Below are 24,043 nucleotides of genomic sequence, written 5' to 3'. Positions count from 1 at the left end.
AGCGCTTCTAAATTGCTTCCCCACCGATAACGGCACTTTTCGGATGGGAAGCCTTTGAGGGGTGTTTCCTGGAGCTGCGGAGCACCACCACTGAGCAGCACCTACCTCAGCTTTGTCAGCCTGGAGGATCTGCAGGCTCGGGGGTGATGAAGTGGGGCAAGGGGCCTGATTGAGCTCCGGTGGGAGACTCTGAATAAGTCTCGTCAACATAATGTAAATACTTTGGTTAATGATCCTCCCAAGGCCAAGCAGCTGTTGAATCAGTCTTTTCCTGTTATTTTTCTCTGGGCAAGTCCCTCTGTTCTGACCACAGTAAACTGTAAACACCCATCAAAATACCCAAGAAGTACAGCTTGACACACATGTAGAAATTAATGATTCATTATCGACAGCCAAGATCATCGGAAAGTAGTCCAAATCAAGCCAACACTGAAATAAGCTGCATCACATCTTTGTCAACACGTGCTATACAATATTTGCCTTATAGCAAATTTACTGGTTACCAAATTACTGTTTCATTTGATCTTTATTCAGCAATGCATTTCTTTTAATAGCACTTTGCAATACAGAGTGATCAGCTTTATTTAATGAGAAATGTACTGCATACATCAAACATTCAGCCAATAAAGAAGGAAAAAAGTACTGACATCCGTAAACCTGAATAGTTTTTATGTATTGAAAATAAGGTACAAAACAGGTTAAGTAACCATGACAGCACAATACTACCATTAAAAGGACATTAGTGCATCTAAGCAATGAATGTTAACATCACAGAAAATGATACAAACCCTTAAAAAGGCAAAAGTATGAAGCTACTTTTTCTGCACGCGCACACACACACACACACACACACACACACACACACACACACACACACACACAGATGTAGCCTTCTCGATATAGACTCAGCTGTGGACAGTGGCTCTGTATGACTACAGAGACTTGACAGACACCCTTTGTGCCCGACCAACTTTTTTGTAAGACTTCAGCATGGTTAAACACTGTTGATCAAGACAACAGAAATGATACCAGAACGAGAACGCTTATGCCAGATGATTTGAACTGCACTACAAGCACAGAAAGTTACATCAGTTTGGTAAATAGTCCCCTTAGGCTACAGCAAATTTACTTTCTTTTGACTTATCAAAATGAAACATTATGACTTATGAGCAAAACAAAAACTACCATAAAAACGTAGTTTCCTGCTTGCTGGTATCCACAGAAAATTTACTCTTTATACCTTTTTTGACTTTATATTACATTGTACATCATCTCAGTCTGCTTTCAACCCCCCCCCCCCTTCCCAAAATAATATGTACTAAATATTTAAAACAGCACCTTATGCCCAAGAAAGTATCAAACTATTTTAACATTTTTGGAACACCACAAGATCGATGGTTATTAGCAGTCTCTTTCCTGGCGATGTAGCCATAAACATGCAGCAGGACTGATGGACAACTCAACAACAAACTCTGCTGTCAGTTAAGTCAGTTGCTCTTTAAGACAACGGGTTAATTTCACAGGAAGCTGTACTCGCCAACCTTGAGCTTACATCCATAGTACCGCCAGCAAATGTGACAATAATACTCCATGAGTATACTGTAGTGTAGCCATCGATGTGCAAGTGCCCTGATGAATGGAAAACAATGTTACTTTGTAATGTGTGGCTTAGGGGATAAAAAACCAAAAAAACAAAAGGACAGGGGAGAGAGAGAGAGAGAGAGAGAGAGAGAGATATTTCAGTTGAAATGTAGCGACCTCAAAGTCCCAGAATCAAATGGCAGCACAAGGGTTTCAGGCAGTTTTGACAATAAGGAAGTGACGGGTTTTAGTGTTCAAATTTTTTTTACAATACCTTCATCATGACGACTGACCAAAGCTCAGCACACTCACCCTGACGACATGGACACACGTGTTTTCAGCAAGTGATATCAGTGCGATATAACAGCAGGAAAAGTGGGGTCAAAGTGATTATGTCTGAAGTCTCTGGAAGCTTGCAGATGTCCAGGCAGTGATCACAACCCCCCCTCAGGGTGGAGCTGGGGTTGAGGCGGGGGATGAACGGACAGTGCAGGCAAAGGCCCGGCGCCAAACGGACCCTCGGACTGAACCGGTCCCGGCTGTGTTAAGGTTGTCACCAGACTGACAGAGTAGGACTTGACGCTATATCTAATTGTCCAGATGATTTTGGGAAAGTCAAAAGCCTTGGGCAGTATGACAAAATGAAAAAAAGAAAAAAAAAGAACAAGAAGCAAGTGTTCATGTAGTGAGTTTTATCACATAGGAAAAAAAAAACAAAACAAAAACACTAACTAACTAACCAAACCAAAACCCTCCAACACAACGCAATTCTCTGCTGAGAAACAGAAAAGAAACTTTGAAGTGTCAAACACACGAGTTCAGTCTGGGTAAGAGGAAAATGGTAAAAGGTTAGCAATGTAACACTGACGCTGGCTCACAGCGGAGACACGGGAGCGCGTGCTGCGGACGAGGGAGATGGCAGGTGAGTGGAGCTCGGGGAGGCCCAAGCTGATGCCTAGGGCTCTAGTAGAGCAGGATCCGCCGCTCTATGGCCTTCCGGCAGATGGGACACTCACTCATGCGGTCGCCACACAGCTGGCAGGTGCCATGGCCACACATGAAGATCATGTTCTTCAGCCTGTCCAGACAGACCGGGCACATGGTCTGGGCGGAGATAAACGAGTGGTTAACCGTCAGGCAGTCTCGGGTCCAAATTCACTTCAGCAGCAAACATGCCATGCGAGACAACATGCTAAATCGCAGAAGTAATGTAATTACTAAATTACAACCGCACAAAATGATCTCTAGAGGCGAGTTCAGAACAGGGGTTCTCCAGAGTCCAGTTTTTCAGAGAACATACAGCACTGCTGGCACTCATATCCTATGATGGTCACTGAACTACACTGCTTATCTAAACCAAAAGTGCCCATTTGCTCATACAAAAGCAACGCATCAGCAAAGTGGCCCTAATCCCAGAGACCAGGGCTGAACCATTTAAAAGCCAGTTTGCGTGGAGGACTCATGACATGATGGGCTGCAAACACATGGGACTTGTAGTTTCTTGCTCTGAAAACAATTGTAAAGAGCAATAAACCTAAACACAGAAGGTTCAATACTGCTCGACACACGGAGGAGACGTTCAAGTCACTCTACTATTCGTGCTCTGATTCGAGGTACAATCAGTTAGCAAGCATGAAAGAGAACTATTTCATCGGCTTGAAACGAGAATGGGCTAGTGCACACGTACAATTCCCAAAAGACCCCATCGGCCAGCTGGAACAAATTTACATTGCCTCAACTTAGACCGGTTTGTTTCCGCCCTGAACCTTCCATATAAATTGGCTGCAATGTACCTGCTCTTTGATGTCCTGCAGCTGTTGCTGGAGCTTCTGGACATCTGCGTTGACGTTCGTGTTGTCCTTGTCTCTCTGCAGGGCTGGGATGTTTCCACTGGCTGCAAGGCAAAGACGGAGAGGCTTTGAGAATTCCGCCGCAGTACTGATGCCACCTGCTGGTAGGAGACACCCCATCTACTGTCTGCAGGTGATTTCTCAACCAATGGGTTTCCATACCCTGACCAGGTGGTGGAGGGTTGTGGGAGGAACCTCTTGAAATGCATCTGAAATGATCATGATTACTGGGGTCACAATGAAGGCAGTGGTCTTCGTTCAGTGTGGCTTAAATTTGTAGCTATCTAGCAGGGCTTAAATGCTGCCCACGGTGAATTAAAATTTGCACTACAAAAACGTCAGTGCAAAAACACGTGAGCTGTACACCTTTGCAGCCCTTGCTCAAGCATTAATGTGACGGACTGACTCGCGACCGGCCCCCACCAGAACCTGGAGCTGTGGTGCTCTGAGGCCACACCTGCTCAGAAATGGCAGCTAAGCCTGGCTCGTGGCGAGATCGGGGCAGGCTTTCTGGGGCAGCGGGGACCAGATAGGTTTTGGGGGGGAGGAACAGAACCAAGGCGGGGGGAGGGAATGGAATACTTACACCAACTCAGAGCCAGATTGTTGGGCTGGAGAAGATCCTGCGACCCCCCTGCCATTGAGTTTGAGCCCCCTGCTGAGAAGCAACCAGTCACAGTGTTATGTAAACGCATGCCGTTCTGCCAGTCAGCCTAGGGCCAACCTAGCCTGGCCTACAGCGTAGTCCCAGGGCGTGCTCGTTAGTGGAAGGTGGGAAAAGAGCGGGTTAAGGTGACCAGCCGTTAAATATGCGAGGCAAAGGCCTGCCTTGGCCACAGGGACCTCAGGGGTGGGGCGAATACAGGAGGAGAACGGGAAGAGGAATGGCCGCTGCTGGTCGGCGGAAGCTGGTGTGAAAATGAAAACCGTACCGCTCGAGAAAAGTAGCAGCAGGAAGTCACAAAGAGCAAGGGAAGTGAACTGAGGTTAAAATTCATTAGCAAAGTGCAACGAAGAAAAATTCTACCGAAAACTCTGTGGGGCTCATCAGCAGACTTTCTGATGAAAATAAATGAACACACACCTAACACTCGTTTTAAGCACAGGATACAAAGAACTTGAAAAGCAAAAACCCCTTCTTTTGACCACAGCATAGACGATGCTGTGAAATTTTAAACATTATTACAATAGACCCGAGAAACAATTACTCACAGTGGAACCAAAACACCCTGAGCTAAAGGCCACTTTTACTAGTACAGGTGAAATTAAAGGGGCAAACAAAATGGGACTTCAAATGTATGCTTTCCTGGCCCATCTAAGGTGGCGTGTGGCCTCCAGAACTTGGGTCGGTGGGAGGAGGGGCGCGGGAGCACGGGGCTTGAGGATAAGTGCGCGCGCTAGAGAGGGTCGTGATAGAGGGAGGGAAAGGTTTCTGAGAGTGTGGACGTCATTTTGTGGGGCTTTAGGCTCAAAGTGACCCCTTATGACAAACAGAACCCAGGCATGGGGAGAGATAAGACGTACAAGCTGCATTCCTCTGTTGACTTGACTCTGTGTGTGTGTGTGTGTGTGTGTGTGTGTGTGTGTGTGTGCGTGCGTGCGCGCGCGCATATATGCACACGCGCACGCGCGCGCACACACGCGTGCCTGAGGTCATTGGGGGATCTGTCAGACATCTAAGCGTGGTTACAAAGAAACAGATCCCTCTAAAAATAAATGCAGTATAAGTGAACTTGCACCAGTATCCCTTTGAACTCAAACTAAACCAACATAAAGATCAGAGAGGAGCCCTGAAGTGCTTTAATGATAAATGATGGTGAAAGGGAACTTAAAGACAAAAGCATGATGAAATCTAAACACAGCTCATGCAGTCGCAGTATGCCATAGTCAGCCTGATGCCCTGTGACTCAGCGTAAAACAGGACTAAAAACGGAGGGAGAAGTCTACATGTGCATACACCTAAAAAAAAAAAAAAAAAAAAAAAAAAAAAAAAAAAAAAAAAAAAAGCCTCAAATTTTTCTGTGTTCCTGCTAAAGGAACATGATGTGAATTCCTCAAACACTTTCAGAACGAAACTACCCATTACGAACGCTGCTTGGCGTGCTGTTCGGTTATGACGCTAAGATTATCATCAAAGACTTGCAGGGCAGGTTGGAGAGTCTGAGGTGGGGTGAGTGGGCTCAGGTGAAGGAGTCATTTGAAGGAAAGCCCGTATTAGTGGCAGCCGGAGAAACGTAAGCGTGGACACCAGCGAGAGAGAGAGAGAGAGAGGTGGAGCAACAGCGGAAGCCAAGCTAAACATACATCATGGCAAAAGCTGAGAACGGAAGACAAAAGAGTGAAAGGAAAAAAAGGTGGAACGTGTGGAAGTTCACTCACTAAGGTCCTCATCATCAGGGGTATCCTCCATACCTTTCCCTCCGCAGCACAATACGAAAGGAGTACGGCGCTCCACCACCGCCCGACACTGCACACACTTCTTCATAAGGCTGGCACAGTCTGTAGGACACACGCGCGCGCACACACACACACACACACACACACACACACACACACACACACACACACACACAGGGTGGGGGGGTTGGGGTTACAACCCCACGCCAGCTCATTAGCAGGCTAACAATGAGCTCTGTCCACCAGGGTCAGGGGTTACAAAGCCACGCCTTAGGGTCAGGAAAGAGAGGGGGCAGGGGGGCGTAGGGGGCTCATACCAACTACACCAACCCCTTAATCCGCCCGCACAGGGCAGCAGTGGGTTATTCGGCTTCTGATCGACACCAGCTCTGTAAAGGCCTGAACAAATAACCCCCCGAAGGCAGATGCAGGATGGCAAAATTCACAGTACAAGGCCGTTAAAAACATGCCGATGGCACGGCTGTCTCTCATCTAGACCCTAACTAGGCTGAATGCGCAAGCTTAGTGGAGGATTTTATGTAATACGCCAAGCATACTAATGGGTAACGAACCCGAAGCAGTTAAGCATAGATCAAAGGGGCCAGGCAATCTGAACCTCTCTGAGGTATTCTGGAAGACGGGCCCTACTTTAATCAGGGCAGTGAGGTACAGCAGTGCTTCCCCATCCTGTCCCATAATACATCATTTGTTGACTGTTAATGCCAAATTAGCCTTTGTGGTGCAGGAGGCTGCGCTGTGCACACGAGGCGCCTAACAAATCGGTTTTGCATGCGGTCTGAGCAAAATGACCAAAGCCAGACATTCCAGATGAGTGTTCTGTGGGTGTTTCAGTAAATTACGGCATTTGCATTCCAAAACGTGCAGAATTTGTTTGGTCGTTACAGGCCAATCTTTAGCCATGTAGCAAACGCTTGAATATACTGCCAGGAATATCATAATTACAGCTTACAGCAATATAATAGCAGTACAGTATGGCCAGACCGTCAGTCCCTTGACGAACATCCAAGTCCTAATTTCGGGCCTTCCCTAATTCCAATGTGACTGCTGGACACTAAACTGCAGTGCAGTGAACACAGAGGGCGAGGAAGGAGGCGCGGTGCGATGGCCCAAGGGAGGAACAGAGGCGGGGCCCTAACTGAGGAGGGCAGAGAGAGGGAATGTTGTGAGGGAGGGGGGCGCCACTTACTTTCGCACGCGCACATGTGGCCGCAGGGCTGGAAGAGCACGGCCGCCTTCTTGTCGGAGCATACCACGCACTCCTCGATCTGGGGGGGGGGGGGGTAGGAGGAGACAGAGAGAGCTTACCGTCACGCACGCACGCACGCACGAGGTGCGGCGGCCGGCAGGCGTGAGGGGGCGGCGGTGGGTACCTTGGTCCTGGACTGGACCTGCTCTTTGCAGATGAGGCACTTCTTAACGCGGGGCGAGCAGAGCGAGCAGGTGGCGATGTGGCCGCATGGGCCGAACAGCGTGTCGCGCTTCATGTCCGAGCAGACCATGCACTCCTCCAGGGCCTCACTGGCGCTGCTGAGGGACGGGCTACGGGAGCCCACCTGCCCGCTGGGAGGGGAGTGACGTCGGAGGACCGGGGACGAGAGGAAGAAAAGATGAATGGAAAACACGAGGAGGAAGAAGAAACCGAAGACGGGGAGAGTGGGGGAGGACGGGGGCGCCGCACGGGAGAGAGATTAAGTTCACATGGCATGTAGAAGCGGCACAGATGAAAGCCAAGCCTGCCGTCGTGCCCAAGCCGTGTCTGCGCAGTACCCACCTGGTCTTCTCTTTGTGACACTTGGCCAGGGCCTTGCAGAGGCTGGGGTCAGGGCACAGGTCCAGCGGGGACTGGCCCTTCTTGTTGCGCACGGTGAGGTCGGCGCCGTTGGCGGCCAGGAAGCAGGCGATGGAGGCAGCGCTCTTCTTCTCCGCCCCCTGGGTGCCCAGTCCCATGATTAGCTGCACAGAGATAGGATGGCAGTGTCGGTAGTGGGAAGGACATGTTCAGAAAAGGCCAATGGCAACCCTGCGCTAGAATACCCTTTGGCAGTGAAGATGAATGATCATCTCCCGCCCTAAAAGACCGCCCAAGATAAAGAGATTAGTGGGCTTAGGACCCAAGATAAACTCCACAAGATTCCCCCAGTAAGTGGTATGGCCGAGCCATAATGCAGCGTTTGTGTATAATGCATTCGTGCTGTATGTTTGGAGATGGGCACCGTATTCAGCAAATTGAGATGAGGAGGAGGAGAGGATTTTCCCTGAGTGTTGAAACAGGCCGGCCTACCTATCCAAGCTCAGCGGTTTTACCAGCTGTCGGGGGGCCGTTACGGGCAGGCCAGCGGGACGCGCGTTGCTGATGACGGCGGGTTAGACGTCACTCAGCACATCCAAGGCCTGCCATTAGATGGGATGGATGGTGAAAGGGAAGGCTTTGAGGAAAAGATCTCTGCAGACCGCACAAGTGAGTCAATGACTGCGCGAGACCGTACTTAGTGGCAGGCTGCACACTTCCAAGATAGGCTTCAAATAAGTGTGCATTAAAATACCTGCAGGAAAAAACTAATAAAAAAAAAAAAAAAATCAAACACTGACACTATAATGCTATAGTAACGTAATTTAAATGAAGGGCATGCCTTCGTGTGACGAAACGGGGATGTTTTGCATTGAATTAAGAGTCAACTGCAAGGCCATAGCCTGTCAAGCTGTAGTTCTCAGGTTGAAAACCTAGACTGTTAACAGTGACCAGAGAACCTGCGCCAAGGAATCAAGAAACTACGGATAAACGCTGGACATTCTGCTAGCACAAGCCATTTACTGAAACCACAGTAACAGGCTTGTCTACTAAAACAGGCAAATATATTGGCTAACTGCTTTAATTGGCATGAAATACAAGACTCAAAATAACTTGCATGTGTTAATACCTCTGCAGTTGTTCAGAAACTATGCTGGGAATTCAATTGTGCGTGGAAAAGTTCAATTCTGCTTACTATGCCAGAAATCGCTGACACGCTATGAAATGCTGACATGGTGATCAAGAATTAAACCTGAACTGTAATTCTGAACTCAGGGGGCACTGTGGTACACAAATCATACAGGCCTTCATCACCCATATATAAACAAAAATCGGATGTGTGCGATATTAAGGCAACATGCATCTAGAACCTTTAAAGTGAATGTGTTTACATTTACAGTGTTTAGCTGATGTGTTTATCCAAAGCAAATTACAATTATGACTGAATACAACTCAAATAATTGAGGGTTAAAGCACTTGCTCAAGGGCCCAACAGTGGCAACTTGGCAGTGATTGGGTTTCAACTGGCAACCTTCTGATTACAAGCGGAGTACCTTACACTCTGCTCCCACTGCCAATACATTTGAACATGAATCAGCAGATTTTCACATATTCGGTGGTTTTACTTAAAGATTAACATTGGTTTCAAAATCCCCATGTCATCTGGCATGCTGGTGTCCAGCCCCTACCGGTCACAGTACTTGTCCCATTACGTTTAGAGACCAAAAGTTCACTTCAGGAGCTGTTTATGGCCAATATCCCATCGGACACAATGCATCGGCATCTACCTCAGAAGCCAAACCAAGGGCTTCCTGTATGGTGCCGTGAGCGTGAACACTGTTCCTGCATGACTGCTGAGGGAGTGGCCGGTTTGCTATTTAAAAGAAAAAAGAAAAGAAGAAGAAAAACAAAAAAAGTTCACAAAACAGGAGTTAACCTCGCCGGAGTGGCCAGTTCAGAGTGTAACAGCCTGCGAGCGTGCAGTTTCGCGTTTTGCAGCTGTTAAGTCGTTTTATTACAGCCTTTCCTCCCGTTGCTAGTCTGGACGAGCGCTCGCCGCCCTGCTTTGGTTGGGCGGGGCGTCTGAAACAGCAAACCCTCTCGTTTTTTCCGCCTCGCGCCAATGGCGTCCCGCCCCCGTCTGCCGCGATGGGCCCGCTGGGCCGGGAAATTCGATCGTCCTCCGCTGGGCCGCCAGATTGGGAAGTAACATGCAGGGCAGATTTCAATTAGGCTCTCGGCTCAAGCGGGGGAGGCCACGCCTCGCTGACGCCCACCGCTGGCTCTTGTTCAGCGGGCTGGTCTTTGGGATTCTCGCCAGCGTCCTCCAGACAAGGCGCGGGGGAATAGTGGACAGCCTCTCTCCACCTAGCAGAGGGCAGGGCCTGCCACTCGCTAGGAAGGTTACAGGGTTTTTCCACCTGTGTACCATCAGTCACTGTTAACCCAGGGAGCACGGCTCCCACAACAGGTCCCAAAGCCACAGGGAGTGGGCTTCCGCCCCAAATCTGGGTGCTTTGGGACAGAGTTGCTTGGTTGAGGGAAACCACATTCCACTTCCCCTTCGTTTCTGGGATTCTGGGTCATTTTTTTTCCCCCACAGTAAACTACAGACAAAACAAATCGCTGCCCCGCCCTCTGACACAACAGAAAACATCTTTAATCAAGGCTCAGACCCTGAGATACACAACACTTTCATCCGATCAACAAATTACAGCAGTCACACCAGCTTGTAGAAGCCTCGCATTAAACTATCCTCGGTGACGCCTCCCGCCGCATGTACTTCAATAAGCTCCGCCCCCACGTCTGGCTGAACGCATGTGTGGAACCCACCGTTGCTCATCATTTCAGGTTCACTCACCACTGCATCGGAGATGCAGAGAGAGAGAGAGAGAGAGAGAGAGAGAGAGAGAGAGAGAGAGAGAGAGAGAGAGAGAGAGAGAGAGAGAGAGACAGATACACCACCACCTCCCTGCCCCTGCTCCGCCCCCCTCCCCTCCCCCGGTGCGCATGCGGACCCGTGCGGCTGTGCGGCACCTACCGTGTTCTTGGACGGCTCCCAGGGCTCCACCTTGCTGACGTCCTGCATGTCCTGGAGCTGGCGGAGCTGCGACAGCGTGTGATGGCGCAGGGCCTCGTGCAGCGGCGTGTCTCCATCCTTGTCCTGCACGTCCAGTTTGGCCTCGGCCCTCACCAGCAGCTGCATAGGCGACATGGGGGAGACTTCCGGGTTAAACGAGCCTTTTTAAACCAGGCTCCGGTCTCATCTCAAGTGTGAATGAAACCATATATTTCAATTGGTGAGATGCAATATTTATGATTTAATTCATGCTGAAGAGAACAGTAGAAGTCTGTTTCTCCTGGGACTTTATTAATAAAAAGGCTCAGGTCTGCATCATGAACATATTAAAGCATCTTAACGCCATGCACTTATGCAGAACATGGCATAATTAACACACCTTTACACTGAAATTACATTAAAAAGGCACCGATGCACAGTTTAAACTGAGAATAGACACACACACACACGTTTTCACTGAGAGTTGTAGTTCTAGAGAACTATTCATCATTTCACACACTCCTTGGATTCTTCTGTAAAAAGGACCCTAGTTCCATTGCTGAACTGAGAGGTGCAATCCCCATCCACGGCCACAAGATGGTGCTTCGGCGCTCCACCCCCTTCCTCCACAGTCCCGTCCCTCCAAACACGGCCTTCACTCAGCCGGAGGGTGCAAAATCAGCTGCAGGGGCTTCGCAAGCTAGCGGTCAAACCACAGCCCGCCTCTCAAACATGCACGGGTGCAGGAGGGGACAGTGTACGCACCCACGCATACACACACACACACACACACACACACACACACACACGGAGAGATTGGCGGGGGGGGGGGGGGGTAGGAACTCACCCGCACGATCTGCGTGTGCTGGCGCTCCACCGCCAGGTGCAGCGCCGTCTGCTGGTTGACGTTCTGGATGTCCAGGCTGGCGCTGCCCTGTGAGTGAGAGGTGGCACAGACGGCGGTTTGAGCCTCGTGGCGCTTAATCACATTTGGCTGAGGGCGCGCTGTCTGAAAGCTGGCACGCTCTCTCGCGTTCCAAAACCCTTTCAATCAGAAGCCATTAGGGAGATGGCATACTAGGAGTGGACTGAGCCCTGAAGTACACAGCTGTCCGCACAACAGCCTGTGAGCTGCCGGGCCCTCACGCGCACACGCGGGACGGCATGCTTCGGTTTACGCATCCGCCTTATACCCAGGCGTTACCCCTCCTCCCTTGCGGTGCTTTTGGGCTGGTCTTGACTGTCGTTTTTGAGCGATGCGTGTGCACGCCTTTTCCGCCTGCAGCTCTGCATGCGGGCTCGCTCCGAATTCCCATCCCTCAGGCCTGTGTTCCGGAGCACGAGCTGCTGGGACGTAATGGTAATTTGTATTCAGATGTTCCTGGACGGAAGCCCGTAGCAACGCAGCCTCTCTCTGCACTGCTGCAGTGCAGCTTCTACTGCAGCTAGCCGGCAGAGCCTGGAGTCACTGCTGTAAACCCCCTCGCTCCCTCTCTCTCTCTCTCTCTCTCTCTCTCTCTCTCTCTCTCTCTCTCTTTATCTGTCAGTCTCCCCCCCCCCACTGCCCTTATGCTGCCCTCATGCTGCAATCAGGCCGTGAGCTTCAGCAGACCGCAGGGGCATCGGTGACATCCTGCAAGATATAATGCAGCCAAGGGCCGTCAGGCTCGGCGTCTGGGTGGCAGCTGGCTCAGGTTTGGCGTTTGGGTGGCAGCTGGCTCAGGTTTGGCGTTTGGGTGGCAAGGGGGTTCCTTTAACTAGGAGTTCTGAGATGGAAGCCTGGTGGGACGCTCGCCGCGTGGCCATTCTTTGGGCCGAAGAACCCCGGGCGACCATGGCAATAACCTCCTGCTGCACTTTCGTAACACACAGCTGACAGGCTTCACCATTTAATGGAGATAATAGCTGGTTTCATTCATGTGGGGGGGAAAAAGAAGAAATTCTGCTGAAGCAGCAAGCCACAACCCCAGAGAGCGAGAGAGAGAGAGAGAGGAGAGAGAGAGAGAGAGAGAGAGGCCAGAATGTCTACCTGATGGACCAGCAGCTCTGCCACCTCCACATGGTTGTTTAAAGCAGCCAAGTGCAGGGCGGTGTAGCCATCATCCTTCTTCTCATCCACTATCCAGGGTCTCGGCAGCTTGGACAGCAGCACCCTCATGGCACTATATTGGGGTGGGGGTGGGGGGTGGGGGGGTTACACAAAGATGCATTTAATGTTGCAAATATGAAATGATAGAGAATTGAGAGAATGCAAAGTGCATTAAATGGGAACATTTCTTTTGACAACCTGTGTAAACATTCCAGCAGCACGACGGATGTATGATCAAGGATTATACTGTTAACCCACTAACACATTTTTCAAATTGCTCGCTGCAGTAGATTAAAAATGCAATTTCCAATAAACAATGACTGGAATTTGAATTGCCGCACTGTGTCACATGGGCAGTGTAGAGCCTTTTCGGGTCATGCCCGTGAAGGCATGCCCACAACGCTTGGCGAACGAGACACGCGTGTTGCCTCTGACAACACGTGCGCACCCACACGGCGCTAAAGAAACAGGTTAACGGCTTTTCAGGCCGCGGCTCAGTGCCCACTGATGGCTCATTAGCAGTTTCAATAAACAAAAAGAAGCCAGAAATTGAAAACTTAAAAAAAGAAGAGAAAAAAGAAAAGAAAAATCCACCTCGAGATCTTGAAACGACGAGGACAACATTGCCGATTTCCATGGATTGCTTTAAGCTCTCGCAAGTGGTGCACGGTGGGAAGGTTACATGGAGGGTACGCAGCCCTGGGAAGCAGGGTGCACCATCCTGCTGTTCAGCAGTGCACACGAGCTGAGGAGAATCTGGGATTAGCCTTCCAGCCTCTTCGCCGTTTCCAAAACTGACCCCAGATGAGGCGCTGCGGGCGGGAAGCGTGTCCCACGGCCCTCGCAGGGCTGAGGGGGGGGGGGGGGGGAAGCCGCATTGTGACACAGGCAACGGAAAAGACGCCTGCGATGGCGAAGAGTCTGGCACGCGAGCTGGCAAAGCCCAAGACGGGAGTGGTGGGTGGCGCGGGGGGGGGGGTACCTTCCGCACGGAAGGAACGCAGGTGCTGGGCCGAGATGCAAAAGGAAGGTTATGCATACGGCACAAATCAGAGGATTATGTGGGGGGCTCGGGGAGATTAGCGCAGTTACTGTGAGGCTGGTAAAAGAGAAGGTGCTTGGGGAGGTTATAAGCGATGTGCGAATCTGTAAAATAAAATCAAATCAAGTACAATAAATAAATAAATAAATAAATAAAAATTACATTAAAAAAAATAAAATAAATAAAAGGTGGAGAGGGGACAGATGAGCCATGTTGCATGAAGAAAAAAAAAACCCCAAACAATTCCGTGACCTTATTGTGTGTGCCCGTGTGCCTATAGGAAAAGCCAGCACCCACTGCAGGATGGCAGTTTAGACCAGCTCCCACATCTCAAATGCTCAAGTCAGATCAAGATTTCCAGGAACGTGAGCAGGAGGGAGAGGAGCGTGGCGACGGGAAAAACCAAGGCGCAGGGCAGGAGGAATGGATCAATATACCACCAGTGACGAGCCAGGTACTGAAGTTCAGCAGACTCATGACGTGTGCTGTATATACAGAGTGGATTGTGCTAAAGGCAGCCCATTTTCTCTTTTTGTGACACACAGAGAGAGAGAGAGAGAGAGAGAGAGAGAGAGAGAGAGAGAGAGAGAGAGAGAGAGAGAGAGAGAGATCAGCAGGACCGTATAGACTCGGAAGGCTGCAGAGCGAGGTAGCTGTACTGCAGTGAACATGCAACGTGCGCACGCGCGCACACCCAAACACGTCCACACAGCTCCCAGGAATGCGGAAGTGTGCTTAAACATATGTTCAGCTTTCGACTACCGTTTGCCGTCCTCTGCTTTGCTGACATATCTACTGAGGGTACAGGTTCCCAGGGACAGAGCGGCTTTTCCAGTCCTGATGACAAAACAGTCAGAGATGCCTGAATTTGTGCACGTAGCAAAAAGGTCCCAACGTAGCCCACGACTGCTCACTGCATCACTGCTCCGTGTTTCTCCTTTGGCACACAAGCCTGAAGTCATCCGTTAAGGTTTTTCCTCCATCTCCAGAAGGGCTTGTGAGAGTTGGTGCAGTCAGGGTTTGCTGGTTTGGTGAGAGCGCCGCATTGGCAGAACATCTTCCCCAGAGAGTAGGAGTCTCCCAAGCCTTAAGGGTGCCTGGGCTTGCCATTGGCACCCCCTAGTGTTGGTCACAGGGCTCCGATGCGGGGCCAGCTTGGTTTTAGCCCAGGCAAACACCCATCCCCTTCCTCCAGGAGGATAGATTGACAGGTTCCCAGCCTGCCTGGTAGAAATAGGTGGGTATTAATATTAATTCAGTTTGCTGCATTGCAGTTAGCTTGGCCATCAGACACGAACTCAAAAGGAACGTGAATTTCAAGATTTCGGAGTGCCCCCGAAATAATCTACCTTCCAGTAGATTATTTGCTTGGCTAGGAAAACAAAAGTTAAAAAAAAAACAAAACAACAAAGGGGACCCATTTTATTATTATTGTTATTATTATTATTATTATTATTATTATTATTATTATTATTATTATAACTATTATAATAAAGGCTGTCGCTATCGATTTGACTGGGCCAGGGTGGAATAATGTAAAGGGATTCGCTGACAACCAAACTATGGGGCCTTAGGAAGCCAACAAGTCAGCGTCAGAGAAGAACGGGAGGGAGAAGCAAGGTGAAGGAGAGGCGTGATGGAACTGGGTCACCCTGCGAGATGCGAAGGTCCCTGAGGAGCACGTCGGCTGGGCCTGCTGTCTCGGGCAGCCACCTGGTAATTTGTCATGGAGCAGGAGCTCTCCACTGCCGCCAAGAGGGAAGAGCTTAGCGCAAAAAGCGCGACGCGGCACCGTCGTTTCTGAGGTGTCTGGGCAGCCTCTCCGAGGGAACCAGGAGGAAGGCGATTACACGCGGGCTCCCACCCTTGCATCGATGCTGCCGAGGCCCAGAAAGGGGAGCGGAGGGGCGTCCAAGCAATCGTGACCTAGCCAGCGCTGTGTGTAGGGAGAGAGCTACTTGGACGGGGCTTTTCTCCCCCCATTAAAGAGGGTTTGTTACAAATACCAGAACACACGCTGTTATTCAAACTATCATAACAGCTTGTCAAGACATCTGTTTCGTCTCAAGGTCGGACGAACATACAATTTGTTCCAGTGCTAAACTAGAAATCGATCTGAAATAAGGTTGTCAGAAGAAGCCATTTGATTTTCCTACGTTCACTGCCTGGTTAAACTAAAGAGAAGGCAATTTTTCAATCAAAGAGGATGGCCTCTATTTAGATCCCTGGCCTTGAAAAAGCATCTTACTTTAGTACACAGAAGGAACCATATGGAGACCGGCATACAATAAGACTCTGAGACCAGATTAGACGAGCCTAGTTTAGCAAGCTTGTGAATGCACCCTCTGGGTGCCACACTCTGTCTGTCACACAGGGACCTTTGACCCAGGATTTCCTGTCCAAAAGTGCCACTGGACCTTCTTCTCGCATGAGTTCCAGAAGATGACCGGAGCAGGGAGGGGTTGCTTGGTAAAGTGTAGTTTGTTATGAATCGTGACTCGCATCATTTCCTCTTCAATGTGACCTTCCCCCACAGTCATCTCGTGGGTCTGGTAGGTCTACGCTTTGATCTAATCGTATTAGCATAAAAAGAGGTTCCACCGTGGAATTTCTAAACAGCCGTTGATGGCTCCTGAGCGGTCCGGGTCCGTGTTTGCTGAAGGTGTTTATGTTCTTAGGCTGGTGAAAGCACAAGGTCAATGGAAAAGAGCAGGTTGCAAGACTCTTCACTTCAGCAAAGCGTTCGCTTAGCATTACAGATACGTCCCTCTTACACAAATCATTTCGAGTCAACGAGGGACCAATGGCACAGTAATATCCATGACCCAATTATATACACTCAGTTCCTCCAGGCACCCTGACAAAAGGTTCGCTCCTTTCAAAACTGCTTTGCTCTCACAGAAACAAATTTCACTGACTCACATGCCTTAAACATGAACACAACAGATATAATACATGAGTAACTACAAATTAAAATTGTTTTAGAGTAATGGATTTCTAATTTACAATAATGGACTAATTGGGAGAATAATTAAATTATGAGACCAGCATAAGGCTACACAAGCTACGCAGCTTCAGGCTGTAAAGACAGTATACATTAACTGGCCACTTTATTCACTCATTAGCCATTTTATTAGATATCTTACAGGTGCATTTTATAGGTGTACAATTACAGACTGTAATCTGTTGCCAAGCAACATTCGTCAGCCCACCTTTCCTGTTCACCCATCACATTCTGACCACAGAACCGGCCAGATTTGATGTGATGATATTCACAACACAGGAGTCATGCTGACATGGTAGAATTTGTTGCACTGCTTTGACTACATCAAGCACAGCAGAGGAGCTTGAGTTTTTACGCACAGCATTCAAATCTCTCCCCCCCCATACCCGATTAACGGAGGTCCTGCTGTGAAAACCGGACCACTTCTACTGCTGAAGCCCATATCAGGCTGGAAGACAATACAGCTTTGCAAACTTGACTTGGTCTCTAAAGATAAGCAACTGCCCTGGTCTCCTCATGTCAACCTCGACGGGTGGGAGAATAAAGGTTAGCCCCGCTTAAACGTGAAAAAGAGGATAAAACGCACATGCTTACTGAGAGTAGAGCTGGAGACTAAAGCTTGAAACTGAAGGACAAAGCATGACAAGGAGCTAGAGTGGAGAATTATTGCCCCCTGACCAGGACTCGGGCCTTCGATCGGCAGCTCACCGCTGCCCAGTCGACGTCTGGGGCTTGGGGGCGGAAGAGGCGTCACTGACGTATAGCAAGGCCATAAATCTTGGTCTTTAAATCATTTCAAATCCACAACCATTTACCAGAGCGTTGGGTTCATGGCAGATGAAGGGCTGGGTCTTTGTTTTGCTTTGTTCGTGTCACCTTAACATACCCGCTGGGAAGTGCGATGCGACTAATGAATGGCTGGTGATTTCTCCCCAGATAAAAGACACAGCCGCCAAGAGAAAGCCAGACAAACAAGCACCCAGACAAAGCGGCAAAATTGGGGCATTTTATGCCAGAATGAGCCAAACAAGCCTATAGTGTGGCATTTCTTCCAGAGAACGCTCATTACTGCCAGTGTGATGCATTATTAACAGACAGAACCAACAAGCTGCAGTTGGGTTCTGTTAATAGCTTACCTCTGGACTGAGGACCACACAACACTTCATATTCCAATCTACAGCAATCACATACATTTTTGGTGCTGGTCAATTAGAAAGCATTCAGAGAATGATGAGGTACACGTCAAATCAAATAACCATGAAAATACAAGTTGGAAAGATTGGAATACAGTTCATGTAAAACTACACACACATGTAAAAAGAACCGTAACGCCCAATATTTATTGCCAGTGTTCACTATTAATTGAAAGAGTACGATATCTCGACTCCCCAGTATTCCAAGTTGGAACTACTTGGTTGAAAAGTAGAGGAAATGTCAGAGGGAAATGTCACTGATACAATAACGTAGCAGGAAACACATTTTCAGATTCGACAAGTCGAGATTCAGTCACGGTTGAATAATAATTTTCAGTATTTTCTGGATTAAATAATAATAATAATAATTTAAAAAACCCACATCCAACAACTACAGCAGTCATGTGGACTGTACAGTATTAAATGTTACCTTCACTAGGTCTTCCTTTGGCAGAAACATTTGGCAGATGTATGGCAACTTGCACAGCAAAGGTTTAGGATACACTACACAACATTTTTGTTTAGGATATCCAGAAAAACACTGCACAATGCAACTAGGCAAACCAAGGAAGCTAGCCGCCCTTTGAAACGCATTTTTTCTCGTACCTGTAACATGCACTGGAGGTAAATATGAAATAGTTTCTTAGGTTGAATTCAGCTTTAAAAACACGGGGGACTTGTTACCTTAGTGTTGTTCATCACCAACATGAACTCTATACATGAAGTAGCATGAATGTTAAACATGGGCAAAAGAAGAATTTATACATTTTTTTAGTTCTAAGCTACCACCTCTCCTACCTGACAGTGTTAAATGTATACAAAAAATAAATATAAAATCAACCTCATTGGCCATACGGGTATTCAGCACTTGAGTGTGGGTCAGTTGTTGACACAGGGCAGAGTATTTGTGCAACTACAACTTAACGCTACCAATTCTTACAATACACTTAATAATGAACAGGAATTAAGGCTAGCAACACAGTCTTTTAAAGTTGTGGATGTGTTGTGGTCATTCTAGGTGGTACTGATGTGAACACACGTACTCATTCTGAAAAGTTCCAAACACTACTGAGGCCCCACATGTGACCAGGTCATTCATGAGTAGGCATGAACATAAATAACTGCATCAAGATGCCAAATGTGAGTCATTATGCATTTGTAGGAGTAACTGAAGATATATTGCCTTTTATAAAAAAAAATGTCTTGCAGCATGACAAATCCAGCACAATGTGCAATTATAGAAACTACATCCAGACTGACCATGCACAGTCAGCACAACAGCAAAGGATAGTTCGATAGGAATTTGATAAGATATTGTCACAATAACTCTAGATGCTACAGCCTATTCTTCAAAATGACGCAGAGCTCCAGCGAGGACGAACAAAGTGCAGGACAAGCGTTTCTGGCCATTCCTTTGAGCCAGTCTCATCACCTCGCACTTGGATCAAACTCTCCACCATCTTATAGCTGTTCCTTCTGGCATTACAACACTGGCTCGCGAAACGGTGGGAACCGTGCCACTGGCTGACACTCCCTCAAAACAAAAGTACAAGCTCCGCCACTGGGCTCTGGTGAGTCGGACTGCCCATAGGCAGACTGGGTGAACAGATCGGCCCGAAACCCTGGTCATGGGGGGGAAAGGTCATAACGTTCATACTGCAAATCTCTTGCTGTTTTTCAATAGTTAGGGGCACAGCAAAGCGTTTTAGATCAGTGCTGGGTGGTGAAATACAAATATATGAATAACAGTTATGTATTTATTTTATTTTATTTTTTTTAAAAAGCAACCAGTATATTGGCATCCAAGTAATGCGTTTACGCAAGCCACAAACTATGTTTGATTGATGAATACATTTTCTATGATCTATTTTAAATGGGAGGACGAATTTCATCCCAGAATAAGCAATACATAAGCACTGGTCAATTTAAATCATCCCGAAAATGACCCGATATCCACAGTGTATAGCTATATAATTAAGATACTGAAGATGCACTTCCAAAGCCATTCCTCATACTCCAGTCACCCTCCTTATCAAAAAAGTGACAAAGGGAAAAACCAGCAAATGTCACGGCGGCAACCCTGAAAAATGCCAGGGAGCAAACGGCTCGCGCGTCAAGTGGGCCGGCGTGGCAAGGCGAGACCGGAGGGCAGCTACAAGCGCAGCGGGGCCAAGCAGAGGGCTAGTGGCCCGGGGGGCCCGCAGGGTTCCCCGGGCGCCTCTCGGGCTGGCCGCCATAATTCACTTTTACTCCGCCTGCTGTTCAGCAGCTACGGCCTCGCCGTGATGGAGTGCTTACGGGAGGAGGGCGGATGGGGGATTGGGAATTTAGTTTTCAAACCAGAGCGTACCGAGTCAGCCACGTCACAAGCGCTCCCGTGCAAAAGTCCTTATAATATGGGAACTACGTGACAGTATAAAAGTGGTAAACAGATTTATAATTGAATAAATGAATACGTTAATTTAATAGATCAACAAATTAAAAAGGTTCTCGCTTCGTCACATGTTGGTGAGGTGAAGACTTAAACAGTCTACTTTTTTTTTTTTTTGCCTTACAGCACTGTTAGAAATAAACTTTCCCTTATATAGATTCACTGCAAGAAAAACCCCAAAAGCAAGTGAGCAAAGTCTTGTGCCTTGTGTGCACTACATGAGTCTAGCGGCCATTTTGCTGTCGCAGGCAAATTGTGGAGGACTCGGAGAGAAATCGCTGCCATGCCCGCCTCGACACTTACGTAGTATGAGCGATTCAGCAATGCGATTTTCCCGCTGTATGAGCTGTCACAGAACCTACAGTGATTAATCTTGTCAAAGCTTGTAGTGGGAGTACCTATGCAACAAGTAAACAGGGTTGCAATGAACAATAGCCAATGAACTCTAGCTCTCGAAAGAATAAACGGCCCTTGTCCATATCTCAACCAATTCTCTTCCCGCGATTTACTTCGAATTCTTTTTTTCTTGTTTCTGTTCAAACTAGAGCAGAAACAACCACTATATCCAGTTGTTCAGAATCCACCTTAACACACAGCTACAGTTCTTGTATGTTTTCTTGGAAAAAGTGATATTTGCAGTCAGATGCTGTTCATCAGGGACCTTCTCATTTGAAAACCTGTGTAACATGCGAGTGTCATGTAGTGTGCACACCTGTCAACAAAACAACAGGTCACAGGAGACATCTGTTGTGCAATTTGAGCTGTATAGCATTTCTGAGAGTTTGAAAGTTGTGTAGTGCCCACTGGGCATTAAGAACTGTGCCAAAATGAATCCGCAAGCAATAACATTAAGCAGGTAATTTGTCTTTCACCACCCCGAGGGTCACAGGCATTAAAAGCCCTGTTTGAAACTTTCACAAATCATGACCATTTGCAAGCTCAGCCAAAGAGGTATCGAAGGATTGGAGAAGGGCCTTTTTAAAAAAAAAAAAAAAAACGAAGGCACTTATTGGGCAAGTTTCAAAATCAGGGATGAATTGCCATCCATAAACAACAGCTTTGCCATATAGTGAAGTGCCACAATTCCAAACAGGCAATTTGCATGCCATGTTGCCCAAGTTGAAGAGGGGTTGAAGTAATGCTTCTCACTAAAGCTAAACAATTCGTTAGGCCCAATCCCCATTTCACCTCTCGTCTCTACCACTTAGGCCTAGCCCTCCATTTTTGTGCGTTCATCCCTATGGGAAGTGTTCCGATTCTTGTTGAGACAGAGGTGCAGGGTGAAGTGTTAGGGCTACAGGGGCCTCCAATCGGAGGTTCATCAGAGGCACACTCCAAATGGAGTATGAAGAGAAATTCTCCAAATCGCTGGCAAAATGGCTGCGCAAACAGCCAAAGAAGCCTACAAATGCAAGCAATTTCTCCAATAATGAAGATTAACCTAAGATAATTTGGTGGTTGTGTCATTATGGTCCACATTATGTGGTCCTTTTCTTCAGAACAAAACATTAAAAAATAGCTAGTAGTCCACCAATGTCACTATATAATGCTATATTGTTATTGCCCATTTTTGTGCGCAAGCCCACATTTTGACATATTTTCATGTCACCAACCCACCCTCGAATGTATATACTTCCCAAAACCAGCGAGGAGGTTGCTGAACTTTACCACTCCAAGATCAATGCAGACTGGCAGGGTTGCCAACAGAGTACCGATACTAATGAAGGTAATGAAGCAGTGTTCTTTTTTTATTTTTTTTATTTGGTGAGCAACTGATGCATGAAATTGAAGACTACTGACTGTGCTGGGTTCTTGAAGGGTTGTCCCATGTTGTAAGGGAAGAATTTAACCACTGCCACTTGTAACTCAATTCTAAGGGGACACTAAAAAAAAAGAAGAAAAAAAAAGAAAAAAAGAAATAGGATTAGGCTTTGGACAAACCATTTTGGCTAGTGAAATCTCACATTCTTGGCTTATCCGTATCAGCTATAACAATATACCGGGCAGCAACATCTGAGTGACTGCCAACTTTGAAAGCTGAAATTAATGGACCGACCAAAAAGGATTTGGTTGTATAAAACACATTATCAAAAATAAATATGCAAATAGGCACTTTTGTTACCACAAAACCTTTATGAAAATAAAGGCTGAGGAGCTAAATTTGACAGTCACCAACCTAAAAGCAGGCCAACCCTGCTCTAATTACTTATTACTTAAAATACTCTAATTTCCATGGAAATTTGTATCATCATCTATGCTTTTGTCCTCAGCTAGCTAACCATCTCCTGAGACAGCTACCAACTTTGGCGGGTACGGCAAGAATGTTCTTCCTCCGAGATGGCGGCAAGGACCACATCTTTTCGAGCAGAGGGCAGGCCCGTGCACTGGGAGGACAGCACTAGCTGCCCTCGGCAACCAACCACAAACAGACGGACGATTGGCTAGTGAATGACACCCAGAGAGCAACACCAATTTGCTTCTTTGGACTCCTGGCACAGATGGGCGTGGCACTATTGGCACTCGAACCTGCAAACTCCCAATGAGAAGCACTGTCCTCATCTGTCCAAGTCATGCCACAGCATTGTAACACCAAGCTAATTGCTAAAATTTCTCTGGATATGACACAATGACGCAATTTACCAGAACATGTAAAGTTGATTTTAACAACGAACATGAGTCTGTTCATAGGCATTCAAGTGATTACCAGCATGGTTAAACATTAAGCTTAACAATTAATCCTCATGAGGGGGAGATCTAATGGTGTGTACTTCTGTGGTATTTGTGAAGTGGCTACGTCCAAATAAACAGGATATAAGCAAATAAACAGGATGCAACGCGAAAAATGCCCTGGCATGAAAAACGAGCATGAGCTAGACTGATACGATACCTCCAAGCTGTCTACAGAAGAGAGACCAGAAGAGAGACCAAATGCATTTCTCTACTGTTTTTAATCATTTCCTCACAAAATCACTGCTACACTTTACATGCCAACTACTAAAATGTGACATGCTTACGCATGTGTTGTGTGTTTCACACTCACAAAATATGTACATGCACACATAACAGCTATAGCACTTGGTACTGGCCAGTGATGGCATTCAGATGTCCAAGCTAATTAGTTTAAAAGGGCAAAAATAGTAAATAAATATTTGGCCTAAAACACCCAAGGCTGGTGAAAGCAAGGCAGTTTCTAAGGCCTCGCTTAGTGGTGGGTTGGGCCTCAAGGAGATGCAATAGCTGGCGGAGTGCATTACACCTGGCAAATAGTCGATTCTTCTAAGCCCCGTAAATACAGAACAATTGAATGGCAATATATTCAACTGACAGTGCATTAATTGAACTGCACTTCACATGAGACAAGAAGAATTGGCCTGAGAATAAAATAAGTTGTCTCTGAACCATAAAGAGCATCAATAAAACAACCACCCCCACCACCACTTGATTAAATGTACGCCATGTACTTAGTGAACGGATGCTAGAACTAGTTCATCTTAAGGCAAAGGGTCTTTGGGGGAAAGCGTCCTTAGCAAACGCAAGAACTTTAAAGCTACATTTATTTATAATAATCAAGTAAGCAAGTACATAAAT

At 47.4% G+C, this 24,043-nt stretch overlaps 1 protein-coding gene across 7 annotated transcripts in view; it reads right to left on the bottom strand.

Moving 5' to 3' along the window:
* Positions 1–507: 507 nt before the first annotated feature.
* Positions 508–24,043, bottom strand: part of mib1 (MIB E3 ubiquitin protein ligase 1) — a 48,712-nt gene continuing 25,176 nt past the window's right edge. For 2 of the 7 annotated variants that reach the window (XM_035527836.2, XM_035527838.2), the window contains 10 exons: positions 12,726–12,858; positions 11,544–11,630; positions 10,679–10,837; positions 7,621–7,802; positions 7,220–7,409; positions 7,036–7,114; positions 5,811–5,930; positions 4,018–4,089; positions 3,375–3,475; positions 508–2,685 (listed from right to left, as the gene is read on the bottom strand). In XM_035527836.2, coding sequence (XP_035383729.1) covers positions 2,545–2,685; positions 3,375–3,475; positions 4,018–4,089; positions 5,811–5,930; positions 7,036–7,114; positions 7,220–7,409; positions 7,621–7,802; positions 10,679–10,837; positions 11,544–11,630; positions 12,726–12,858 — 1,264 coding nt within the window. In that variant the 3' untranslated portion in view covers positions 508–2,544. The remainder of the gene's footprint in view (positions 2,686–3,374; positions 3,476–4,017; positions 4,090–5,810; positions 5,931–7,035; positions 7,115–7,219; positions 7,410–7,620; positions 7,803–10,678; positions 10,838–11,543; positions 11,631–12,725; positions 12,859–24,043) is intronic. The other 5 variants (XM_035527837.2, XM_035527839.2, XM_081723694.1 and 2 more) reach the window with 5 other exon arrangements.

Source organism: Electrophorus electricus, chromosome 11, assembly GCF_041902795.1.
Source record: "Electrophorus electricus isolate QZ-2024a chromosome 11, ASM4190279v1, whole genome shotgun sequence".
In the NCBI taxonomy this organism is placed as follows: Eukaryota; Metazoa; Chordata; class Actinopteri; order Gymnotiformes; family Gymnotidae; genus Electrophorus; species Electrophorus electricus.
Note: the sequence above shows the minus strand (reverse complement) of the source record. Positions and strands in the feature narration are given on the sequence as shown.